This window comes from Sclerotinia sclerotiorum, genomic scaffold (assembly GCF_000146945.2).
Source record: "Sclerotinia sclerotiorum 1980 UF-70 scaffold_20 genomic scaffold, whole genome shotgun sequence".
Lineage (NCBI taxonomy): Eukaryota > Fungi > Ascomycota > Leotiomycetes > Helotiales > Sclerotiniaceae > Sclerotinia > Sclerotinia sclerotiorum.
The window spans coordinates 585,587-604,806 of NW_001820816.1; the positions used below are offsets into that span (position 1 = coordinate 585,587).

Genomic DNA, 19,220 nt, shown 5'->3' on the forward strand with positions numbered 1-19,220 from the left:
CACCACCACCACCCAAAAAATGGCACAAGAAACAGCAAACCCCAATCCCACCCCCCGAGGTCCACCACCAGGCGCAACCTCCCCCCCAGAGCACGTCCAAACCCCCAATAAAATATACGAAGTATTCCACACGACGCCACCAGCAAACGCCAATGCCTTACCCGCAGGTTCGGGACAAAATACCGCCGGTGCAGGAAATAAGGAAACACCGAGTTTAGGAGCTGCGATCAAGACGGTACGATGGCAGGATTTCGCTCAGGTGCATATGTATCCATGTGCTAGGGAGAGTTTTCTTACGGGAATTGGTGGCGGGTTTGCGATGGGTGGGATTAGGGCTATTTTTGGAGGTATGTTGATGATGCGATCGGGTTTGGGTCTTCAAGTAGGAGGGTGAGATACTGATGTCTTATTAAAGCGCCGATACCTAAAGCTGCGAATTGGGCTGTGGGGACTTTTGTGTTCTCTGCTTTTGGAGCGTATGAATTTTGTTTGTATAGAAGACGGTTGGAAAGAGCACATATGAAGCGTGCTGTAGAGATTATTGATAGGAAGAAAGCTGAAAAGGAGGCACAGGCAGAAGAGAGGAGGAAAGAAAGGAGGAGGCTGAAGGAAGAAGCAGATAAAAAGGCTGAAGAAGCAGCCAAGAAATCAAATTGGAAGTTTTGGTAATATAGTAAAATTCCCGAACAATGTATTAGCAGCTCCATACTGCGCTATAATGACCAATGGGTCCGCTTCCATATTTTCATACTTGTAGTTTAGCCCCCTATCCTTTGCGCGAGTTGTCCCTAACGCCCATCTGTATATCAATAACATCTCCCAATCCGCGCCCTGAAATCATTCCGATAAACCAAATATTGTATCCATAATTCCCATAAAACCCCCAAAGAAAATCCAACATCATATCCTTAAGATGTTGAAATGATAGTTTGGGTATCAGACTCCAAGAACCTTACTCTTCTAGCAGCATTATCGGTCTCCTCTCTAGCAGCAGCTTCCGTCCCTCTTCTTCTCTCACTCCTTCGAGCTCTAGCCTCCCTTGCTTCCCGACTCCTGTAATCTGCCATTTGCTGCTTCCTTCTTTCTGTCCTTGCATAAGCAATGGCAGGTGTTGGTCGAAATCCAATTCCATTAATTCCCTCTCCATCATCATCTGGATCATCTGGTTTGTGCCCAGTAATCTCATCATCATGCCATGTAAATGATGCTCGATCCGGATCCAAAATTTCCCTTTCCTCTTCCATGGCATCATCAGGTCTAGATAATGGCGGTGTACCCATCCTCTTCTTGCGAGACTTGGAATCAGCCAATCGATTGATTGATGGATATGGCCTTCCCAAATCGTCTCTCCCTTCTCTGCCATTTAATCCAGCTCGAAATATTGTAGGATCAAGCTCATTATGTAACCTAACATTGTTGCCCATCTCTCGAATAATTGGATCAACTTTTCTTTCATCTCCAATTGCAGGCCTAAAGGCTTTTGTTTGTGGTGTCTCTGGAATTTCCATTATTGCATTCCCAGTCATATCTACATCTTTGCTAGCAAACATCTTGACCCTTTTGCGCGCAGTAGATTCAGCATTTGTTGTTTCTTGTGCCTTCTTTTTTAGATCCAGTTTCTTTATATCACTAGGTCCATCAAGAGCAAGTCCCTGAAAATGGTATGCGACCTTTGTGCGTGGACTGCCTTGGCCAGCTTCATCAGGAGTTAAGGTAGGAAAATTCATTGAGGTCTCTAGACGCATAGGCGAGGAATCCGGAGGGGTTGGAGCCTGGAGATTATTTCGTTTTCGTTTTGGAGAATCCATGAAAGATGGTATCATGATTGCATCATGTGGATTTATTGTATATTAAATTCTCGAAGCTAGAAGCAATGGGTCGTTTTGTTGTTGAGGACAATTGACAAGTTGGTAGTGACGATTGTTATAAAGAAGTGAAGGGGAGGTGGAATTAAGTTGGAAGTGTGTCAGGTCGTAGGATCAAAGAAGGCAGTGTCACCATTGGTGCGGGGTTCAGCCACAGAACTACAAGCGCTAAGGCAGGTTCACCTGTTCTAACAATAAATAAGCCAACATTGGCCATTCAAAAATCCCCCACCAACATAATGTTCTTATTATTGAGGCAAAATAGGGCATTAATTACTTTGAGGAAGATGATACACTTTTCAACGTTCCAATTGCACATACAAATATAAACATATTCTATTCTCTGGACCATCGCCTACATTTCAGCAAATGGATGGATTAAAGCATACTTATGTGATACAATGGTTTTCTAATCCTTCGTCCAGACTTCTTCCTGCTTCGTCTTCTCGGTCCAGACTGAGTCCCCGTACATTCTTCTCTACATCCTCATTCCTACCTCACATCACAGCCAAGACATTTCTGCCACAAAGCTTTGGATACCACCATCACCATAATAATCCCCATATTGACTGTTTATCATCGCAACTTGTGTTCCATTTAGTCTTATCAACTTTTCCAACAGTTCTTCTGAAGTTGTATGATTGGCTCCTTTTCCCGCTTCTCCCTTCTACGATCGATGCTTAGAACCAATGTGATTATTAGCGCAACGGTGGTGGTGAAGTAGCGGCCAGCTAGAACCGTTGGATATGACCGAGGCTGTGTAGTTTGTCGCCTAGAGAGGATGATGAGCGAGGTCTCTGCTGGAATGTTGCTTTCACACTTGCATTTGCTATGGTCATCTTTATGTCTTTTCTAGTGTAATTAAGATGCATTTTGTATATTAGGTGATGTAAACTTCCTTAATGATGATTTGCGCTGTTGTTGCTATGCTTCGAAACCAGGTCGTTGGATCTTGGCAGGATTAGTGAAAGCTTTATAAACTAGAGATTTGGATTGTGGTGACAGAGCATATTAGTTTTTGATCAAGGCCATGATTACCACTCACTAGGTAATAAATGCGCTAAGAACATTGCTGACTCAATGTCAGATGGAGGATATATTCTTCTCTATTTTTAGTAAGACCTTACGTTTAATTCGGATCTTCCTACTAGATAGTCCTCTAAACTATTCTCTCCACACCCACAGAACTACTCAATATTGAGATAATCCTCCCCACCAATGAATGAAAAGACATCAAAATAGCTATAACTTTTGTCTCAGTACCCACATTTTTCATAGACACTGGGTGAGCCCAAACAAAGGTACCGCCTACTTAGTACAAGAACTGACTTGCCCCCCAACGAGTTGCACTTTCCGTCAGATTATGCAATAGTAGCGGAACGGCTAGTTTTAGTAAGTCAATAGGCACAGTCAGTATATACCTGGCCTAGTATCAGGTGCCTTTTATAATTGTCAACTCTCGGGATCGTAAGTCTTGCAGACATTTCGTTCCGGTTAATTGTTGGTGACCTATGTTGGTATGCTGACGCACAATGTTAACCAGTCTTAATCGTTATATTTAGGGAAGTACAGGAACCGTCATCTGGCGCTGGAGAAATGTTGGTAAAACCCCTTTATTTGAACAACACTGCCTCCGGCCGTCCTCATTTAGCTTCCTTGATAATTTACAACTTTGAGGAATAATTGGACTTGCAAACTAATTTGGAGACTGATTGAGGGCACGCAGGAATCTCACAACTTTGGTTCAAGCGCTTCACTATTCAGCGGGTCGCAAGTTCCATCCGTCTCAATTTATTTTGATCACCGGCCCGTTTTCAAAACTGATCTTGCACAATCAAACTAAGCGTCGCCGCGTGGGTACAAAAATTTGGTTTCCGACTTGCAGCGAGTTGTTGCTATTTAGTGTTCCAGCAGCGTCTAGATTCTTTGAATGATTGACGATACTGAGACCTCCCAACCAACAGCAATAGCTCCATCCCAAACTCTCTACAGACCTTCCGCACGAGAGTAAAATAAAGTTGAGCATTTTGATTAAAAATTTCATAGCACAGCCTATGCATGGATTGCTATTTCTTCGTCCGTGAGCAACTTTTCCAGGGTTTCTCAGAAAGTGATTTGGCTGAATTATTTTATAGTAGTCCATGGATTTCATTTAATTGAACTTCAGTATCCAGATTCTCGTGTACGATATAGAGACTCATGGAATTATCTTTCATCTGGACAGATAGGAATGTATCTTCAACAGTATAAAATCATTATTTTCGATCTGTTTAGTAGGGGTATTGCAATCAAGTCCACAACTTTACCACAATACCTACGCCTGACTTCTCAACTACCTAGGTAATGTGAATTCTCTCAGACCCTTACTCAGATAAGTTTCAAATACCTAGGTATGGAAAACTTGGTTATTTTAATAATCAACATTTTTTACTGTTATCTATCTACTAATCTTCCATTATTGTCGACTTACCATACCCATAGCTAATTTTATCACAACATAAGACGAGATGGACGGAAAAAACTAAAATACCTCTTTGGTAGCATCATGGAGTTCATCACCAAAAAATAGCAGGTAGAAAATTCCACAACAGTGCAGAAAACCTGTAAGACATCTTACTGATGTAATATTCATTATTGAGTTTCGTTCATGTTGGGGAGCGGTGTTTATATAGGTAAGAAGTGCGCGACCCCGCTTTCAGGGACCGAAGAGTTCTCTCAAATATTTAATATAGTTTAGTTCTTGAGGTTTTCGATCGGATGATTCATTGTTGATTCACTAATTGTTTATGCAAGTTTTTGGGGGTGAATGGTCAGGAATTTTCTTCAAGCGAGAAACGTTTCTATTTCCCCTTTACCCCGCATTCCCCACTGGTGCCTGTATCAATTCCCTCTTGAATGAGAGTTTTAGAAGGAACTTGAAAGAATCTTGACATCATGTCTTGTGAAGGCCTACAGGGGTCACAACAGCACACTAGTGAGTTAACCACAAGTTCCAGAGCATGAAGAGACCATCAAGTCAAGTATATGAATCATTAGCACCTTTCCACACAGATTATCCAAGTCTCCGCCATCTACTATTTCTCATAACTTTTCATTATATTCATTACCATCCATCAAAATGAGTAGAATATGTCACTTTCAACATTCAACAAGCACCATAAACAATAAATACCTTTATCAAAAATATCGATGGTAATCTTGTTTTCAGCAATATACAACCTTGTAACTCTGTGCGATTTGGAAAGGCTGTATGGTATTTATACACCATACTGCTTATAACGATCTCTATTCCCATATGTCTTGAGGCTCGAAAATTGGGAATGGAATGTGTCTGTTTATAATAATGAATATTTCATTCACGAGAAGAGAGGAATTATTTTACTACACGGAACTGTAGAGATGATTGATTCAGTGAATGTATTTATAACCTTTGACCACTTGTCCTATTCACATTGATTCTCGAGATCCTTTTGGATGAGCAAAAATACATCTTAAGATCTGTAAATTCCTAAGATTATCATGCATTCGAGCAGAGACACGTTTTTCATTGACACTTCTTCTCTTCTTTAGCTGCAGGGTTTTGGTCTCAAAATTGGAATTAGAGAGAGGTTTCTAGGATAGCAATAAACTTGTTCAAATACAGAAAATACATAATTGTCGTTTTATAATGGGATGCAATCTAACCTAACTTCACTGTCATTTTAATTAACTATTTATTACTGTTATCACAGATAATACTTCTTTTGACACCTACAGCTAATAGTATCTAGGTTTTGAAAGTAGGATTTTTGGGGGAGGGAAATGGGGGATCGAGGAAATGGGTTTGATTTTTCGCTTGGAATGATTACTATCTGCTGGAATAACTATGTTATGGAATACTATAAAACTGGAAGTTTTTATTTATCATAATGATTTTAGTAATGAATGGGAAGTTTTAAGTATGGGAAGATGAATATTTTCCTTGGTAAAGTGGATGTTTGCTGTATATTCGCTGGATATTTGGGCGCTCACTCGCATAGAAGATACTCTGGGATAGCGGTTTATTTAACAATGTTATGCTTTTAGCACCCTGTATCTTTGAGTTATAAGATAAAGTCAAGTTGAAGTGCAGACGTTGGGAATTCGTGGTTTAAGGTTTTGGTAGTAATTTTATAATCCTAATGTACTACTGTCATCTGTACTTTCATAGCCACTTTCTATAATCTTTCAAGACCAAATTGGGCAATGCACGATTCCTTGAAACATTTTTAGGTTAGAAATAAGGCCCTAAAAGCTAGTCTATGAGCCTTTGAACACTGTGACTTCGAGTGCAGTGACCTTTGGCATCAGCATGTGCGGTAGAGTCATGGTTATGTATGCCACCAGTCTGTACGTGCCGATTATACGTAATAAACTAACCATTTCATGATTGAAGTTGGAACTTTGAGCTTCTAGACAGCTCTTAGTTCCCAATTCTAACCTTCATGTATATACTAGTCACAATGAATGGTGAGCCTGACTAAAACACGAGGAATCTCAAAACCGGCCTAGTCACGCTTAAGCGACCAATAGTATTGCGATCGCAAAAGATGATTTTGATAGATATGCAACAAATAAGGGGTGAAAAGCTAGTTTTAGGGCTATTCGACTAACCACATAAATTTTAACTAGCCTAGCTATTATAGATCCACTAGATGCGCGTGAATAAATACTATTTCTGTTTAGCTTCGTTCGACCGACCACAATGGTCTAAAGAGATGGACAAGAGAATTCTTTCGCGCTCGTAATCTTATTGGCTATATTAAAATCATGACGTCAATTTCGAGATTGAGCAGATATGCAACAAGCTCGAGATTAAGTTCTAGCTCTAGCACCATGTCTGGACCGCGTCGAGCCCTAACTAATTTAGTCATTCATAATCTACTAAACTGGTGCACATACTATCATCGTTATTAACCTCTGTCATCAATACTCGATTGCTTCTTACAGGAAGATTATCTAGGGAATCCTTTTGCGCTTGTAATTTTACTGGTTCTGTTGAAATCATGATGTCAATTTTGAGATTGAGCAGATATGCCGCATAATTATTAGTTTGAATCTAGTATGAGAGGAGGATCACGCTGATGATGAGGCGCTAGTGATAGTATACTCCCACCGAATTACTTTCCACTTTCAAAAAATTCACCAACTGCAATAGTCCTTGCTCAGTGCTCAGTATTAATACTCGTCATATTTCTTTATCGTATAGTCTGTTCATACAAAGCAACTGATATTGCCCTATTAATATAAAATATTTCTTCATATTTTCATCCCATCTTCAGACCTCCTCGAGTCTTTGGAAACATTACAGTTTAGAACTGGACATATTGAATACTTGGATGGCACAATTCAATTTTCAATCATTCACTATTTTTATTACAAGAGAACACTGAAGTATACTCATAAGTTCCAGCCTCCGAGACTATATAAGAAAACAAACCTCTTGCCCTCTGAGCCACCAATTCCTCTAAATATCGCTGAATGTACCCAGATGACATTATTTATGTTGCAAATCATTCGCTTTTTGCTTTATTCGCGTGCAAAAGCTTGATATTTGGTTCTACGATATGCATACCTGTTGACCTCCTGGGATCTTGGCAGCATATGCATATATACTGCATGATGCATATAAGGAGCAAACAAAACTCAACTTTTAATTCATTCTTTCCTTTTTGGTATACTGTTTGTTTGCTTTCAATATTTTGATTTCAAAGCACTTTAATTCCGAAGGCTGAATACCTAACCTTATTCCTTCATTTTTTGAATATATACTCGCAGCTTGACTGCTTAGCTAGAGAATCAATTCAATCTGATGCTCTTTCTGGTCTCAAGAAACCCAATAATACCAGACCAGATTATTTTGCTATCAGTGGATCATCATTGCTATCATTTTACTTAAGTTGTTATCTCGACATGCGGCACTAGTGGTTTTTCCATTGCAGAAATTGGACTGTTTTCGACTTTCTGAAAGCTTTCATGTCGCTTGGTTACCTTGAAAACTTAAAAGATGAAATCAGCTTGTCACATCTAAGACTAGAAGGTATAGCCTGATCAGTTTTTAGAGGATCTAGCCCAAAAAAAAAGTAAAACAGTGAGGTTGCCATAGATGACTGATTGATGATCCTGTGCTTAACCATACAAGAGAAACCATAATGATGCTCAAATTAATAGTGCGGAGGTTTTCATCATTGTTGTTACGAACATTCGGGTAATATACAGTGACCGGGCACTGATAATTAGCCGAGGTGTTACGAGGTTAGCCGTCTAGATCACGTGGAAGTGCTCTAGGCTCTCGAGGTCGTTTATAACTAGGCGTCAAACAGGGACTTAGGTAATGACAATAATGGTATGCTATTCGTAACTAATAGTAGAGTATACTAAATGATTGATCTTGAGCACGAAGCTCTATACAAAGGAAATCCATCTTGATCATATAGTCCTTGTGCCTATGGTTAACTAGGAATCGTCGTTCCTGGTTGTTCCTAGGAACGTTCGTTCCTCACCGTTCCATCACATATTTTATGGTCATGTGACATTCTATCGCAACAGGTGTAACATGTAGACTCTTTTTACACCAAAACTTACTCCTTTTATTTTTTTATATAAAATTAAAAAGATTCATTTAAATATTTTATATTTATAATTTTTATAAATTCTAATTATTAATTCATGGAATTTTATAAGTTGTTAAAGTGAATGGTTCCTGCGTAGCACGTGCACAGGGCACTAGTCCTGTTAGGACTAGATTGAGAAGCTCTCTGTAAGAGAGCTTCGCACCTCCGTAGAACTTAGAAGAGAGATTAACCTACCAGACCAATATTACCTCAGTTCTGCCCTATCAGCTTCCCACTATTCCCTGTGTGAGGTCATTCCTTTTAGCATAAGTCTGAATTTTAAATTTTTAAATTTTCCTTATTTTACTGCAAAAATTGAATCAAAATTTCATATAATCATTTTCAAATTTAATCACACTAATTTAAAAATTTCAAAAAATAATCTATCAAATTTTTACTATATAATCGATTCGAAATAACTTAATTTCTCAATTTCAATTATATTTTTATAATAATCAAAATTGTTACAATCTTTTAAAATTGTTGATTTTTGGTGTAAGAAGGCCATTCGGCTAGTAGCAGTGCGCTAGTACTGTAATTAAAATTTCAAGAAATCATTAATAGATAAAAATGTTAAAAGGAATAGAAGTTACCGGTACTAATCACGTGTCGTGATTAGTAATACGGTTACCTAAACAGGCTAGATTAGACGAACCATAAGCAGGCATATTGGTCCCCTCCGAGGATACCAAGAGGAGATCTTAATATGCCTACACACGTAGTAATATAGTCAATATAGAGGCCTCTTCCACCCAATCTTTTAATAAAAAACAATAATTTTTGATATAAAAGAGTAGCTCAAAAAAAGGGGTTATTAGACTTAGCTGTTCTATGTTTATATATATACCTAGAACATCAGCTATATTCGTTATGCAAGTAACCATACTGCGAAGGACTGTTATGTGGTGAGAGTCATGCATCTAATTATTGGAAGTTCTAGGTCTTTCTTCTGGGCCAGTATTCTTTGCGGGATATTAGATTTCACTGTTTTCTGATCTCATAGTCCACTTGAAACAATGACAGTAAAATCGAACATTGACAAAATGAATGCCACATCGTCTCAATTACAGAGATGGGAGTCTAATTCATCTGAATCTCTTTAGCCCATCATGGTTTCAATTGCCAACGACACCGAACAGGCCCGAAGCATCTTGTGCTATCCAGTCTTGTTTGCGTTGTGAGTAAGTCGTGAGCTAGTTGTTCTAGACAAAGAGAACGGTAAGGAGTCCTTTAAATAGATACCGAATTGAGACTTGAATTTGAGCCATGGTGGAGTTGATTACATTCGAGATAGTATCCGATAAATTATAGGGCCATCAGAGGGATTATAGCTACCTAGTGAGAGAAAGTTGCGTGGAATCACTATTATGAGATTCAGAAATGATTATTCACTACAGTAGCCAGTAAATATATCCAAAGCAGCAAGTCCTTCGGTAAAAGTTCTTTCCATGGCTATATCAATAAGGCCCTCACAGCTTCTAACTCTTTAAGGGCTACAAAAGGAAGCATGGAAAAGTATTTTATGGCTTGGGTGTTTTAAAGTCATCGCTGCGGCTGAAGATATGTATCTATTTGGTAAGCTTGAATAATGCAGGCATCAATACTTTGATAAGAAATCTTTCCAGAACTCGACCCTGGAAGTTGAATATCTATAAATTTGTTGTTACTTCTTTTGTTCTTCTTATTATTATCGGACATCGTCTCTTCATATTTCACTCTTTTTTGGATTGAAGTAAAAAATATGTAGTTCACAATAATATAATCCCATCAAATAATACTATATCATTGACATTGAGAACCAGATTTTACTCTTATATTGTCTGATGACCTATACAAGAAATCTGGTAAGAAATCTACAGTGAATCCCAGCCTACTCTCATCCTCAGCCACTATCTACTTCTACCTCTATATTCTTCTAGACTCTCGTCCCATCCCTGCTTTAATAAGTTTCTTAACATAGACAGCCAAGCGGGAAAAGTTGATAAAAGCAATACCTTAAGATCTAAACACAAGAGTTTGTTAAAAATAACGACCTTTTACAGGAATGACGGGAAGCATAAGGCCTAGAATAAGAAGGCATTCGGAGTAAATCGCATTGACTAAAGAGGTTACTAATTACAATAAGAGAACTCTATATATATAGAGTTCTACTAGTACTAATTGGGGCTAGCTCCCCCTGCGTTCTAGCACCACAAGGACCATCTTTTCAACAGAGTCCTATATTTCGCAAAATTCTAAAAAGGAAAAGCAAGAAATTAACGACGAACGCCTGATCAAGCTACCATTGTATAAAAGACAGGCTGTTCAAGAGAGTTTGATATGGAAATAGGATACAAGGAAACTTCTATATCTGAAATAGATACAGACGGTGATTAACGAGGGGAGGAGGTTGGGCCGAGGCGGAGTATAGAAAAGAGCAATTTGTATATAGGGTGAATAAATTGATGGCAAGGAAGTAGCGTTCAAGGAGTTGGTTGATAGGTGCATGAGGATGACATATTGGTAAGAAATAGATCCTCATTCAATTGGATTCGTAAAGGTTTAAGGCTTATCTAAAACACTGGTAGGATAAAAGGTCACAAAGAACAGGAACACTAAGAGCATTGGTAACTAGTAAAGATAAACCTCCAATGTTGCGAGGGCAATGTGAAATCTAAAACCTGCATCAAAACCATTGAACGAGGGTGAATGTAGCAAGTATATGACATTGATTTCGTACAGCTCAAGAAGATATTGTGACAAGTGCCTATAATTAAATTTACTACCCAAATATTGGTAACAGTGGAAGAATCGACAATGGTAGTGCATTACTCGTAATAGATACTGTAATATGAATTCTCGTCACTGCATCTTCGTTTTTTTCCCCCATGGGCCTCTTGGATTAAAAATGTTTGCAGTAACGAACTAAGTCCAACTTCGCTAACACAAGTTATTAGGGAGCTCCGAAATCCAGCATATCCCCATGAAATGGTGCCATTTCTAGTATTAAAAGGATATATGGGAATTCTACAATAAATTCTCGGGGTTATTTATACCAAAATAGTACGGAGTACGGGGAGTTAAGCTGATTCCAAATGCACACAGTGAATATTACTTCAAAAATGTAAATAGACTAGAACGAGTTCAAAAAACTCTCCAGGAGGTGAAGAAGAGACTCTGAGTAATTTATTTGTCCATAAAAGGCACACTCGTGACGATATTTTAAAGTTAGATTTTAGTTGAATGCTACAATATCATTCAACAGACAGTGGCTGTTACACTGAGACACAGTCTTGTATAGTCTTGACATGCAACTACAGTTTTGATCCTACTGAGAAAAACTAAAAAGGTTCTATCTCATCTACACCATCTAGAATCATCAAGTTTGATTGTCAGCAAGCCTTGTCATTGCTACTGAACCTTTATCATCACCTCCTATTTATTACCGAGAAAATTTATCTACCAATCTCAATCTATTCTTTCATCGCAACAGAAATTCCTGTATCTTTGTTCTCAATGTTTGAGAGGAATATATACACAGACGCCATGACCTGTCTTTTTCGTGAATCATATGTCTTGTATACATCCAACAAAACGTGGTGGTTCCATAACTATATATACCTCTTCGCCAGTCACCACAAAGAGCATATCATCGATTCACTAGCACCACCTTAGAATTGTCCACCTCTTCGAATCTCAGAATGAAATTTTTCATAGTATATATATGTCGATTCCCATTCACTAACATAACAACGGAGCAAGCTCCTCATGAATTACAAAGTACTCATCTAATTAGAGCCCCTTCCAAGGAAAATGCAGACTGAGTATTTAAGACGTATTATGTTACACAATATATGTTTTTCTCAGGGGTATATATAATATATTAGCTTTATCTTCATGCGGTAGATATGGGTAGTGATAGGTGATTAGTGTACTACGAATAAATATATCATTTTTGTCTCTTGAAAAAGCTCAAAGCATGGAGTCTTTAAAATGAATCTCAGCTCCGGAGGACTGGAAAATGGGCCATTTGATTTGGAAAATTTTTCCTAAGTGAAGAATATACTCAGTTGATTCCGTGAAAGCTGAGCTTGAATAGTCTAGAGCACTCGCTAACTTATTAAACATACAGATGTAAATAAGTCACTAGCTTGACAACCAACTAGTAGTACATAAACAACAAGCACGATTATGCGCAACTATTTTTCAAGTAACAATTCACCAAACTCCAAGCCAGCAGCGACAACAAAACTACTCACCATCATCATCAACACCATAACCACCACCAAAAAATTCCAGCATACAAACATAAATATAACTACATCCCACATCCTTCCTTTCCCTTCCCTTCCCTTTCCTTCCCAGATATTTTCAAAGACTAAAGCTTCTCCTCTACCCTTTCTATTTCCTTTCTATGTTTAGAAGATTAACACCCTTAACTACCTACCTAGAAACCTCAAAACAAAATATACGTACAGAGCGGAGCGATGCACTATTAATTTAGATGCAGCCGATTACTAGGTAAGTCTTATACATAGAATGTGCAAATCTACCTAATACGAGGAACTGATGATTTTCAACCAGAATTAACTCCTCATTCCCACTCCTCTTCCTTATACCCTAAAACTAGATCTCCACACAACACCATCAAAATGAACTCATCAATACACCTCCTAACACCAACACTAACCCCCGAGAACGCACGCCATAGATCACCTCGAAAATATATAAATCATTCTCATCCCCATCCCCCATCCCTCATCCCCGTTCCCATCCCAAACAATCCAATAGACGTTCCATTCTATTCTATTCTACGATAATTAAGCATTTTCGAGAACTTATAATAATGATAATATAAATTTGGATTATTTTACATCCATGTTACAAATTACATACAAAGAGAGGAATTCCTGTATTTGAAGTAAGATCTTAGAACAGAACAGAACGGAATGGAATTGAATTGAAGAAATGTGATAACACAGCGAGAGAGATATCGTTGTGAGGAATAGATTGAGTGGATTATTCGCAATGGATAGATAGGGAATTAGAATTATATAAGATCTTATAATCATACTGAAGAAGTATAATGTTATAATATACTGATTCAGATGAGATGGAATAAAGTACCTCCTCACTAGAGATCCCAGAATTGAAGTTCATAAGAGAATGTTATTTTCATCCAAGTATGACATATATATAACATACATACTATTTACCCATTTGTTCATTTTTTATCTATATAATCATACACATTTAACTACTTGAACCACCTCTTTTCTTAGCTGCTGCCTTTTCAGCAGCTTCCCTCGCTTTACTTTCTGCAGTTACAGGTTCACCAAGACCTGGTGGTGGTAACCAAGTAACTGTGCCCTCTTTTGCAGCTTGTAGACGTTTTCTTTGACCTTCCTCTCCCGCACGACCTAATACTCCTGCTATGAGTTGAATACATCTCAGACTGTAGAATTGTTAGCTTATCCCCAAGTAAAATACACGGAAAAGGTAACTTACCTGTCATCATTGGCCGGTATAGGATACGTAACCCAAGTAGGATCCGCATCCGTATCAATAACCCCAATCGTTGGAATATTATGCAAACCACACTCATGCAACAAAATATAATTCTCCAACGGATTCAAACAAACCACCAAATCGGGTTTCAACGCCTTCCACTTCATAACTTTGTCCTCGAACCCCGCTACAACTTCATCATTGGCATCTATAGCCTTAATAGCACACTTGGCGAGAATTTGATCACCATTGGTAATACTACCCGCGACCCAACGATTGAAAAGATGACATCCTTTCGCGAGAGAAGCAGCTTTCACCACTGCGGAATCTTGACCAGCACGAGTACCGACAAAGAGAATGAGACCACCATGATAAGCCACACCTTCTACAACCTTCGCACAACGACGTAAATGAGCAGCTGTTTCCTCCAAACTAATTATATGTACCCCCTGTCTAATACCATAAATATATCTCTGATTCGCCGGATTCCAAAGTTGAGTCGCATGGCCCAAATGACTCTGACTAGCCATCAAAAGCTCCAGCGTGATATCTTTCGGTGCCGGTGGATTGACGATGAGTTGATGGGGTTCATAATGTTGTGGTACGACGGAACCTAATTTCGCCGTTCTTTTCTTGATATGGTTGAACCTTTGGTATTCTTCTGCGACGTTGGGGACATTTGGATTATGTGGTTTCTTTTTCTGTGGAGGAGAAAAGTTGCGGGTGAGGTGGAGGGAATTGAGTGTGCTTTCAATAGAATTGGTTTGTTTGTTGTGGTTGTCTATTGAGGCTTCGAGGGTCGAGGTCTCTGTTGAGAGGGTACGGATTTGGGAGAGGCGGAGGGGTGCAGCAAGTGCTTTTCGGCCTATTTTGAACTTCAGTCAACGGCCAGGAGAGACATTGGGAAGATTAGCTTACCATGCCGTATCGCGATATTTCTTAGTATCATTTTGGGGATGTTTATAGCTATTTTGATGTTATCGAGACTTTTTTGAGATCTCGGACATCGATATCGCGCTAGTGGGGAAGACACGCTAATCCCGTTTAGGAACATCGTCATTTCAATCTTGACAACAATCTTGAGTAGAATCTGAGAATTTGTTGGATGATGATTTTAGGATCATTAGGTGTCAATATTTCACATTCATCATTTCTATACAGTTGTTTTCAAAAAGGGGTATAGACTTGAATTCGCGTAAAACTATCAAATGGTTATCAAAAGGCATCATAATGCTTGTACGACTCCTTCTAGACATGGAGATCTAACAGACAATTGAAGTCTTAACAATATGAACGCAAGCTCTAAAACATTATATTAACGGCTCGTGATTCGAGTCAATGCAAATACTCCGACAATAACAACTGCAAGAGTTACAATCGCTCCAGGTAATAAGAGCTCATTTGGCACCCCTTGAATAACCTCTGGAGCTGGTTGTGGAGCTGCTGCCTTTCGTGATTTCGACTTGACTCGAGGTTCGTCATCACTCTCTTCCTCATCATCGGCAACCACACGACGTCTTCGGATAGTAGCTGATCCTGGTGGAGTAGTTACTTGGATGACAGGTGGCTGAGGTTCTAAGGTTGCAGCCATTGGTGGCTTCTCAGGATCATGAACGAACAAGTCGACTTTATCCCGGTGACCATTTCTGGCGATAACAATTGCTTCCAGGAGATCTTCGTCGGTTGTGATTGATATAGAATCACCCTCATCGTCAAGATAACTGAGAGCGAATCCGGACGAGCCAAGTTTACCGTCCTCTACTATTGCTACACCTCCGACAGCATCAACTTCCGCTCCCAATTTGTTTGCGACAGCAGAAATAAGTTCAGCTAGGCCATGACTGGCTGTGACTTGAATTCTATGCACGCGGCCGCTTGGAGCCTTGAATTTGAATGCAAATGGAACATCCTCGGGGGGGATATCATTATGACGACTCAATTGCGAGCGTGGAGAATCTAGACCAACGTGAGAAGCGGAATCATTAGGGGCAACGCTAGCATCAACTTGACGTTCATGACCTCGTGACATATCTGGGGACATTAAAGATCGGCCACCAGTGGTGTGATGATGACTTCCCTCGCCAGACACCATTGATTCAGTTTCATGCTCAAGAGACATCCAAAACTTATTCCATGCTGGACCGCTATCGCTTTCACCTGTCTGCATGGTGTTGATTTGCTCCAATGTGGCGTATGTAAGTTTGAGAACATCAACCATTCCAACGATTTCGCCTTGATCGTTCATGACTGGCAAATTCAAGTAGTGACCATCTGGTTAAGTAAGCCAAAGTACATCACAAAATAATAGGAATCTTACCATGCATCTTTCTCAGCGCTGCTTGAATACTCATATCCATAGGAGCAAAATCCGGGTGCGGGGTCATGACACGTACAACAGAGCAGTTGGAGGGGTCCAATCCTGGTGCGATAACACGTAAAACAACATCTTTACTTGTAAAAATACCAGTAATTGATCCTCCATCTTGAACAAGAACAGCCGTGGTATGATTTTCCTTCATCAAAGCAGCGGCCTCCTTAACGGATGTTCGTACAGTGACGGTTGTAGGTGGAATTCCAGTAAGGACGGATTCTAAAGTAGGCCCGGACATCTTGGATCGGAGTGCCTCCACATATTGAATAATTTGTTGCGGTTGACTGGACCCCAATTCCGACTGAACACCTTCTAAAGCATCGTAAAGTTTTCTCGAAGAACTATAAGCCCGCTCCAACTTTTCCATAGCATCGTAAAAGCACTTTGTGATATCAAGAATACCCGAAATATCTTGGTTCTCGTCCATGACTGGCAAATGACGAAATCCCTTTCTAACCATCAAGTCCAAGGCATCGGTAGCGCTTGTATCGGTCCTGGCGCAGAGCGGGTTCTTGGTCATAATCTCAGCTATTGTGATATTGGCGGCCTTGATTCCTGCTCCAACAACTCGGAAAGCCAAATCTTTGGCAGTGAAAATGCCTGCAATGCGGTCGTCATCGTCGGTAACTAAGACACAATCTTCTCTCTTTGCTGCCATCAACTGTGCAGCCTCTGCCACAGTGGTATTGGGTTTTATCTGGAGTGCTTGACTTGGTCGAAGAGCGAGAACCGTTCCTGGCGGGGCTTTTCTTGTCTGTCGAGCACGACCTGTCGTCTTACTCTTCTTACTGAGATCAGTCTCGATCTTCCGCCGGATGGCCTGTGGAACTGTTAACCTCGTCTTGCTTTTGTGACGTCTAATTTGTGGCATGGTGGGATAGTTTGCACCAGAACCACCGGACTTTTTTTTTATTTCAAAGGGGTTCCAGAATGCGGAAAGGGGAAGCAGATAAAATGAAAATAAGAAGATATATAACATACCTCATCCCTCTTGGATTGTTTTGCTCTGCTTGCACTCATACTGGATCCGCCAACTTCACTTTGTGTAGTTGAAGTCGTTGCATGCGTCGCATGAGAATCTTGAGCGGGTCGAGGGATATTCGACGCAGGACTATTGCTAAAGACAGGCAGTTGACCACGGGCTTGACCGCTGCGACTTGGTGTCCCACGCATTGTTCCAGTAGTGGATGCCATGATTAATTATGCGCTCACAACTTTATGAACAGGGTACGGAGTATGGATGATGTTATTGGGTCGTTAGGAAAGTCAATCGTGCATCTATAAAATAATAATTTGAGAACTCAATTCATGCGAGCGTAACGTTGGAAATGTCAGATTGGAAGTTTTGAAGAAGGTTCAGATGAACTATGTATGAATGAACTCAATTCCACGGATTTGTTTCTGGTTGTCTCCTTTTCGCCCTTTCGCCATTTGGTACATTGGATCGAGAATAATGGTAGTATGGGAAAAGAAATTAGGAACGGTGCTTGTTGATAGGGAAACACCGAAATTCAGGTCAAATTTTTGGTAAACGATTTCACCCGGGAGATTGAATTGAGTACGATAATTCTTTGGATCTCCAGGAAAGGAAAATCAAATGGATTTAACCCTCATGATTGGCTAAAAATGAACATTTCTTTTGAAACAGGATTCAAATCAGACTCAAAATAATTTCATCAAGAAAATCATCGAAATAGAGTAAAAATACACTCATTGGTTGCCCAAGTGTAATTAGGTAACGTGTGAGAATTGTGCAAGTTGTACGATTTGTACGATTTGTGCAAGTTGTGCAGGCTGTGCATAGGTAGATACAATAGAGCATAAAATAATGTTTGATCGTATTTATCCCTACCGACCTAGTACCTGCCTAATCCCATTACTACCTAGCCAGGTAAGAGTTATTGATTAACCCATAGGACATTTAAATTAATGATTGGACATCCTCGAAGAAGTTACTCCGTACCTACCTAGCTAGGCAATTCAAGCAACGAATTGGGTTTACTGGTTACTCGGATGTATTGGTTTATCCGAACTTTTGCTTACATGGATCATGTGAAATCCAGTTTCCCTATTTGTGATTGGATGATCCTGCCAATTTGTTGCTATCCCAACCGAGCCTTGTTGATTTTGGCGCCTGAGATAACATCAGATCCAGAAGAGGACGCGCTGAAGCATCTAAACCTTCAATCCTTCACTTCCATCCCCTCTTTATCATACATACATCCAAATATCTATCTCTCCACACATCTCCACAAAACCGAATCCGAATTCCCAAAAACCCTCATTCTTCCAATAAGAAGAAATACTTTTAACAAACTATCAAACCACAAAAAAACACTTCCTCTACCGGTGAAGGCTCTCATTAGGAGTTTTAGCTTTTCCTTCGTTTGACTTCAACAGGGCTGAGAAAGTCCTCCATCATTAAAAGAAGACTCAAAAAAAGAGTCAATTGCTGCTGAGCAGTCCTAAGATAAAAAAAAAAAGTTTGCCCGGCCTAACGGCTTGCGCTGCGTGAGGTATGTATGCATATGGATATCTAGACCGCTCTATCTTCATATATCCATCATCGCGCTAATTAATGCATTACATAGGCTCGGAACATATAGGTTTGCTTAATTGCAATACTTTCAATCGACGACATTTCCGAACTCTTCTAGCATTCATAATGCTGTCTAATCCATCCAACAACCTGCAAAATCGACATCGGCAACACAGACGACAAAATTCGACCCCGACCGCGTTCGATGCAGTGAAGGCAAATAACCTGCCACCGGTCCAAAGGCATGCCCACAGACGTGGGATGAGCCTAGATACGCGACCACGACCAATTCAACAGCAGGCACAAGCGGTAAGTAATACTAACGT

At 39.8% G+C, this 19,220-nt stretch overlaps 8 protein-coding genes across 8 annotated transcripts; 2 read left to right on the top strand and 6 right to left on the bottom strand.

The window, feature by feature from the left end:
- Positions 1 to 19: 19 nt before the first annotated feature.
- Positions 20 to 623, top strand: SS1G_11934 (hypothetical protein; the record flags this gene model as incomplete). The annotated part of the gene is made up of 2 exons (XM_001586855.1): positions 20 to 347; positions 574 to 623. The coding sequence occupies 2 exons, from the start codon at positions 20 to 22 to the stop codon at positions 621 to 623; spliced, it is 378 nt and encodes a 125-aa protein (XP_001586905.1).
- A 285-nt stretch (positions 624 to 908) lies between these two features.
- Positions 909 to 1,823, bottom strand: SS1G_11935 (hypothetical protein; the record flags this gene model as incomplete). The annotated part of the gene is made up of 1 exon (XM_001586856.1): positions 909 to 1,823. The coding sequence occupies one exon, from the start codon at positions 1,821 to 1,823 to the stop codon at positions 909 to 911; it is 915 nt and encodes a 304-aa protein (XP_001586906.1).
- Positions 1,824 to 2,254: 431 nt separating this feature from the next.
- SS1G_11936 (predicted protein) lies at positions 2,255 to 2,737 on the bottom strand (the record flags this gene model as incomplete). The annotated part of the gene is made up of 2 exons (XM_001586857.1): positions 2,255 to 2,357; positions 2,604 to 2,737. 2 exons carry the CDS (start codon positions 2,735 to 2,737, stop codon positions 2,255 to 2,257), a joined length of 237 nt encoding a protein of 78 aa, XP_001586907.1.
- Positions 2,738 to 3,699: 962 nt separating this feature from the next.
- Positions 3,700 to 4,344, bottom strand: SS1G_11937 (predicted protein; the record flags this gene model as incomplete). The annotated part of the gene is made up of 3 exons (XM_001586858.1): positions 3,700 to 3,760; positions 3,860 to 3,984; positions 4,336 to 4,344. 3 exons carry the CDS (start codon positions 4,342 to 4,344, stop codon positions 3,700 to 3,702), a joined length of 195 nt encoding a protein of 64 aa, XP_001586908.1.
- Positions 4,345 to 6,143: 1,799 nt separating this feature from the next.
- SS1G_11938 (predicted protein) lies at positions 6,144 to 7,381 on the bottom strand (the record flags this gene model as incomplete). Its single annotated transcript, XM_001586859.1, has 4 exons — positions 6,144 to 6,182; positions 6,264 to 6,295; positions 6,786 to 6,878; positions 7,324 to 7,381. The coding sequence occupies 4 exons, from the start codon at positions 7,379 to 7,381 to the stop codon at positions 6,144 to 6,146; spliced, it is 222 nt and encodes a 73-aa protein (XP_001586909.1).
- A 2,225-nt stretch (positions 7,382 to 9,606) lies between these two features.
- SS1G_11939 (predicted protein) lies at positions 9,607 to 10,826 on the top strand (the record flags this gene model as incomplete). The annotated part of the gene is made up of 3 exons (XM_001586860.1): positions 9,607 to 9,674; positions 9,920 to 10,028; positions 10,668 to 10,826. The coding sequence occupies 3 exons, from the start codon at positions 9,607 to 9,609 to the stop codon at positions 10,824 to 10,826; spliced, it is 336 nt and encodes a 111-aa protein (XP_001586910.1).
- A 2,903-nt stretch (positions 10,827 to 13,729) lies between these two features.
- Positions 13,730 to 14,933, bottom strand: SS1G_11940 (hypothetical protein; the record flags this gene model as incomplete). Its single annotated transcript, XM_001586861.1, has 3 exons — positions 13,730 to 13,931; positions 13,985 to 14,849; positions 14,903 to 14,933. The coding sequence occupies 3 exons, from the start codon at positions 14,931 to 14,933 to the stop codon at positions 13,730 to 13,732; spliced, it is 1,098 nt and encodes a 365-aa protein (XP_001586911.1).
- A 366-nt stretch (positions 14,934 to 15,299) lies between these two features.
- Positions 15,300 to 17,549, bottom strand: SS1G_11941 (CBS/PB1 domain-containing protein; the record flags this gene model as incomplete). Its single annotated transcript, XM_001586862.1, has 3 exons — positions 15,300 to 16,255; positions 16,302 to 17,175; positions 17,337 to 17,549. The coding sequence occupies 3 exons, from the start codon at positions 17,547 to 17,549 to the stop codon at positions 15,300 to 15,302; spliced, it is 2,043 nt and encodes a 680-aa protein (XP_001586912.1).
- Between the last annotated feature and the right edge of the window lie 1,671 nt (positions 17,550 to 19,220).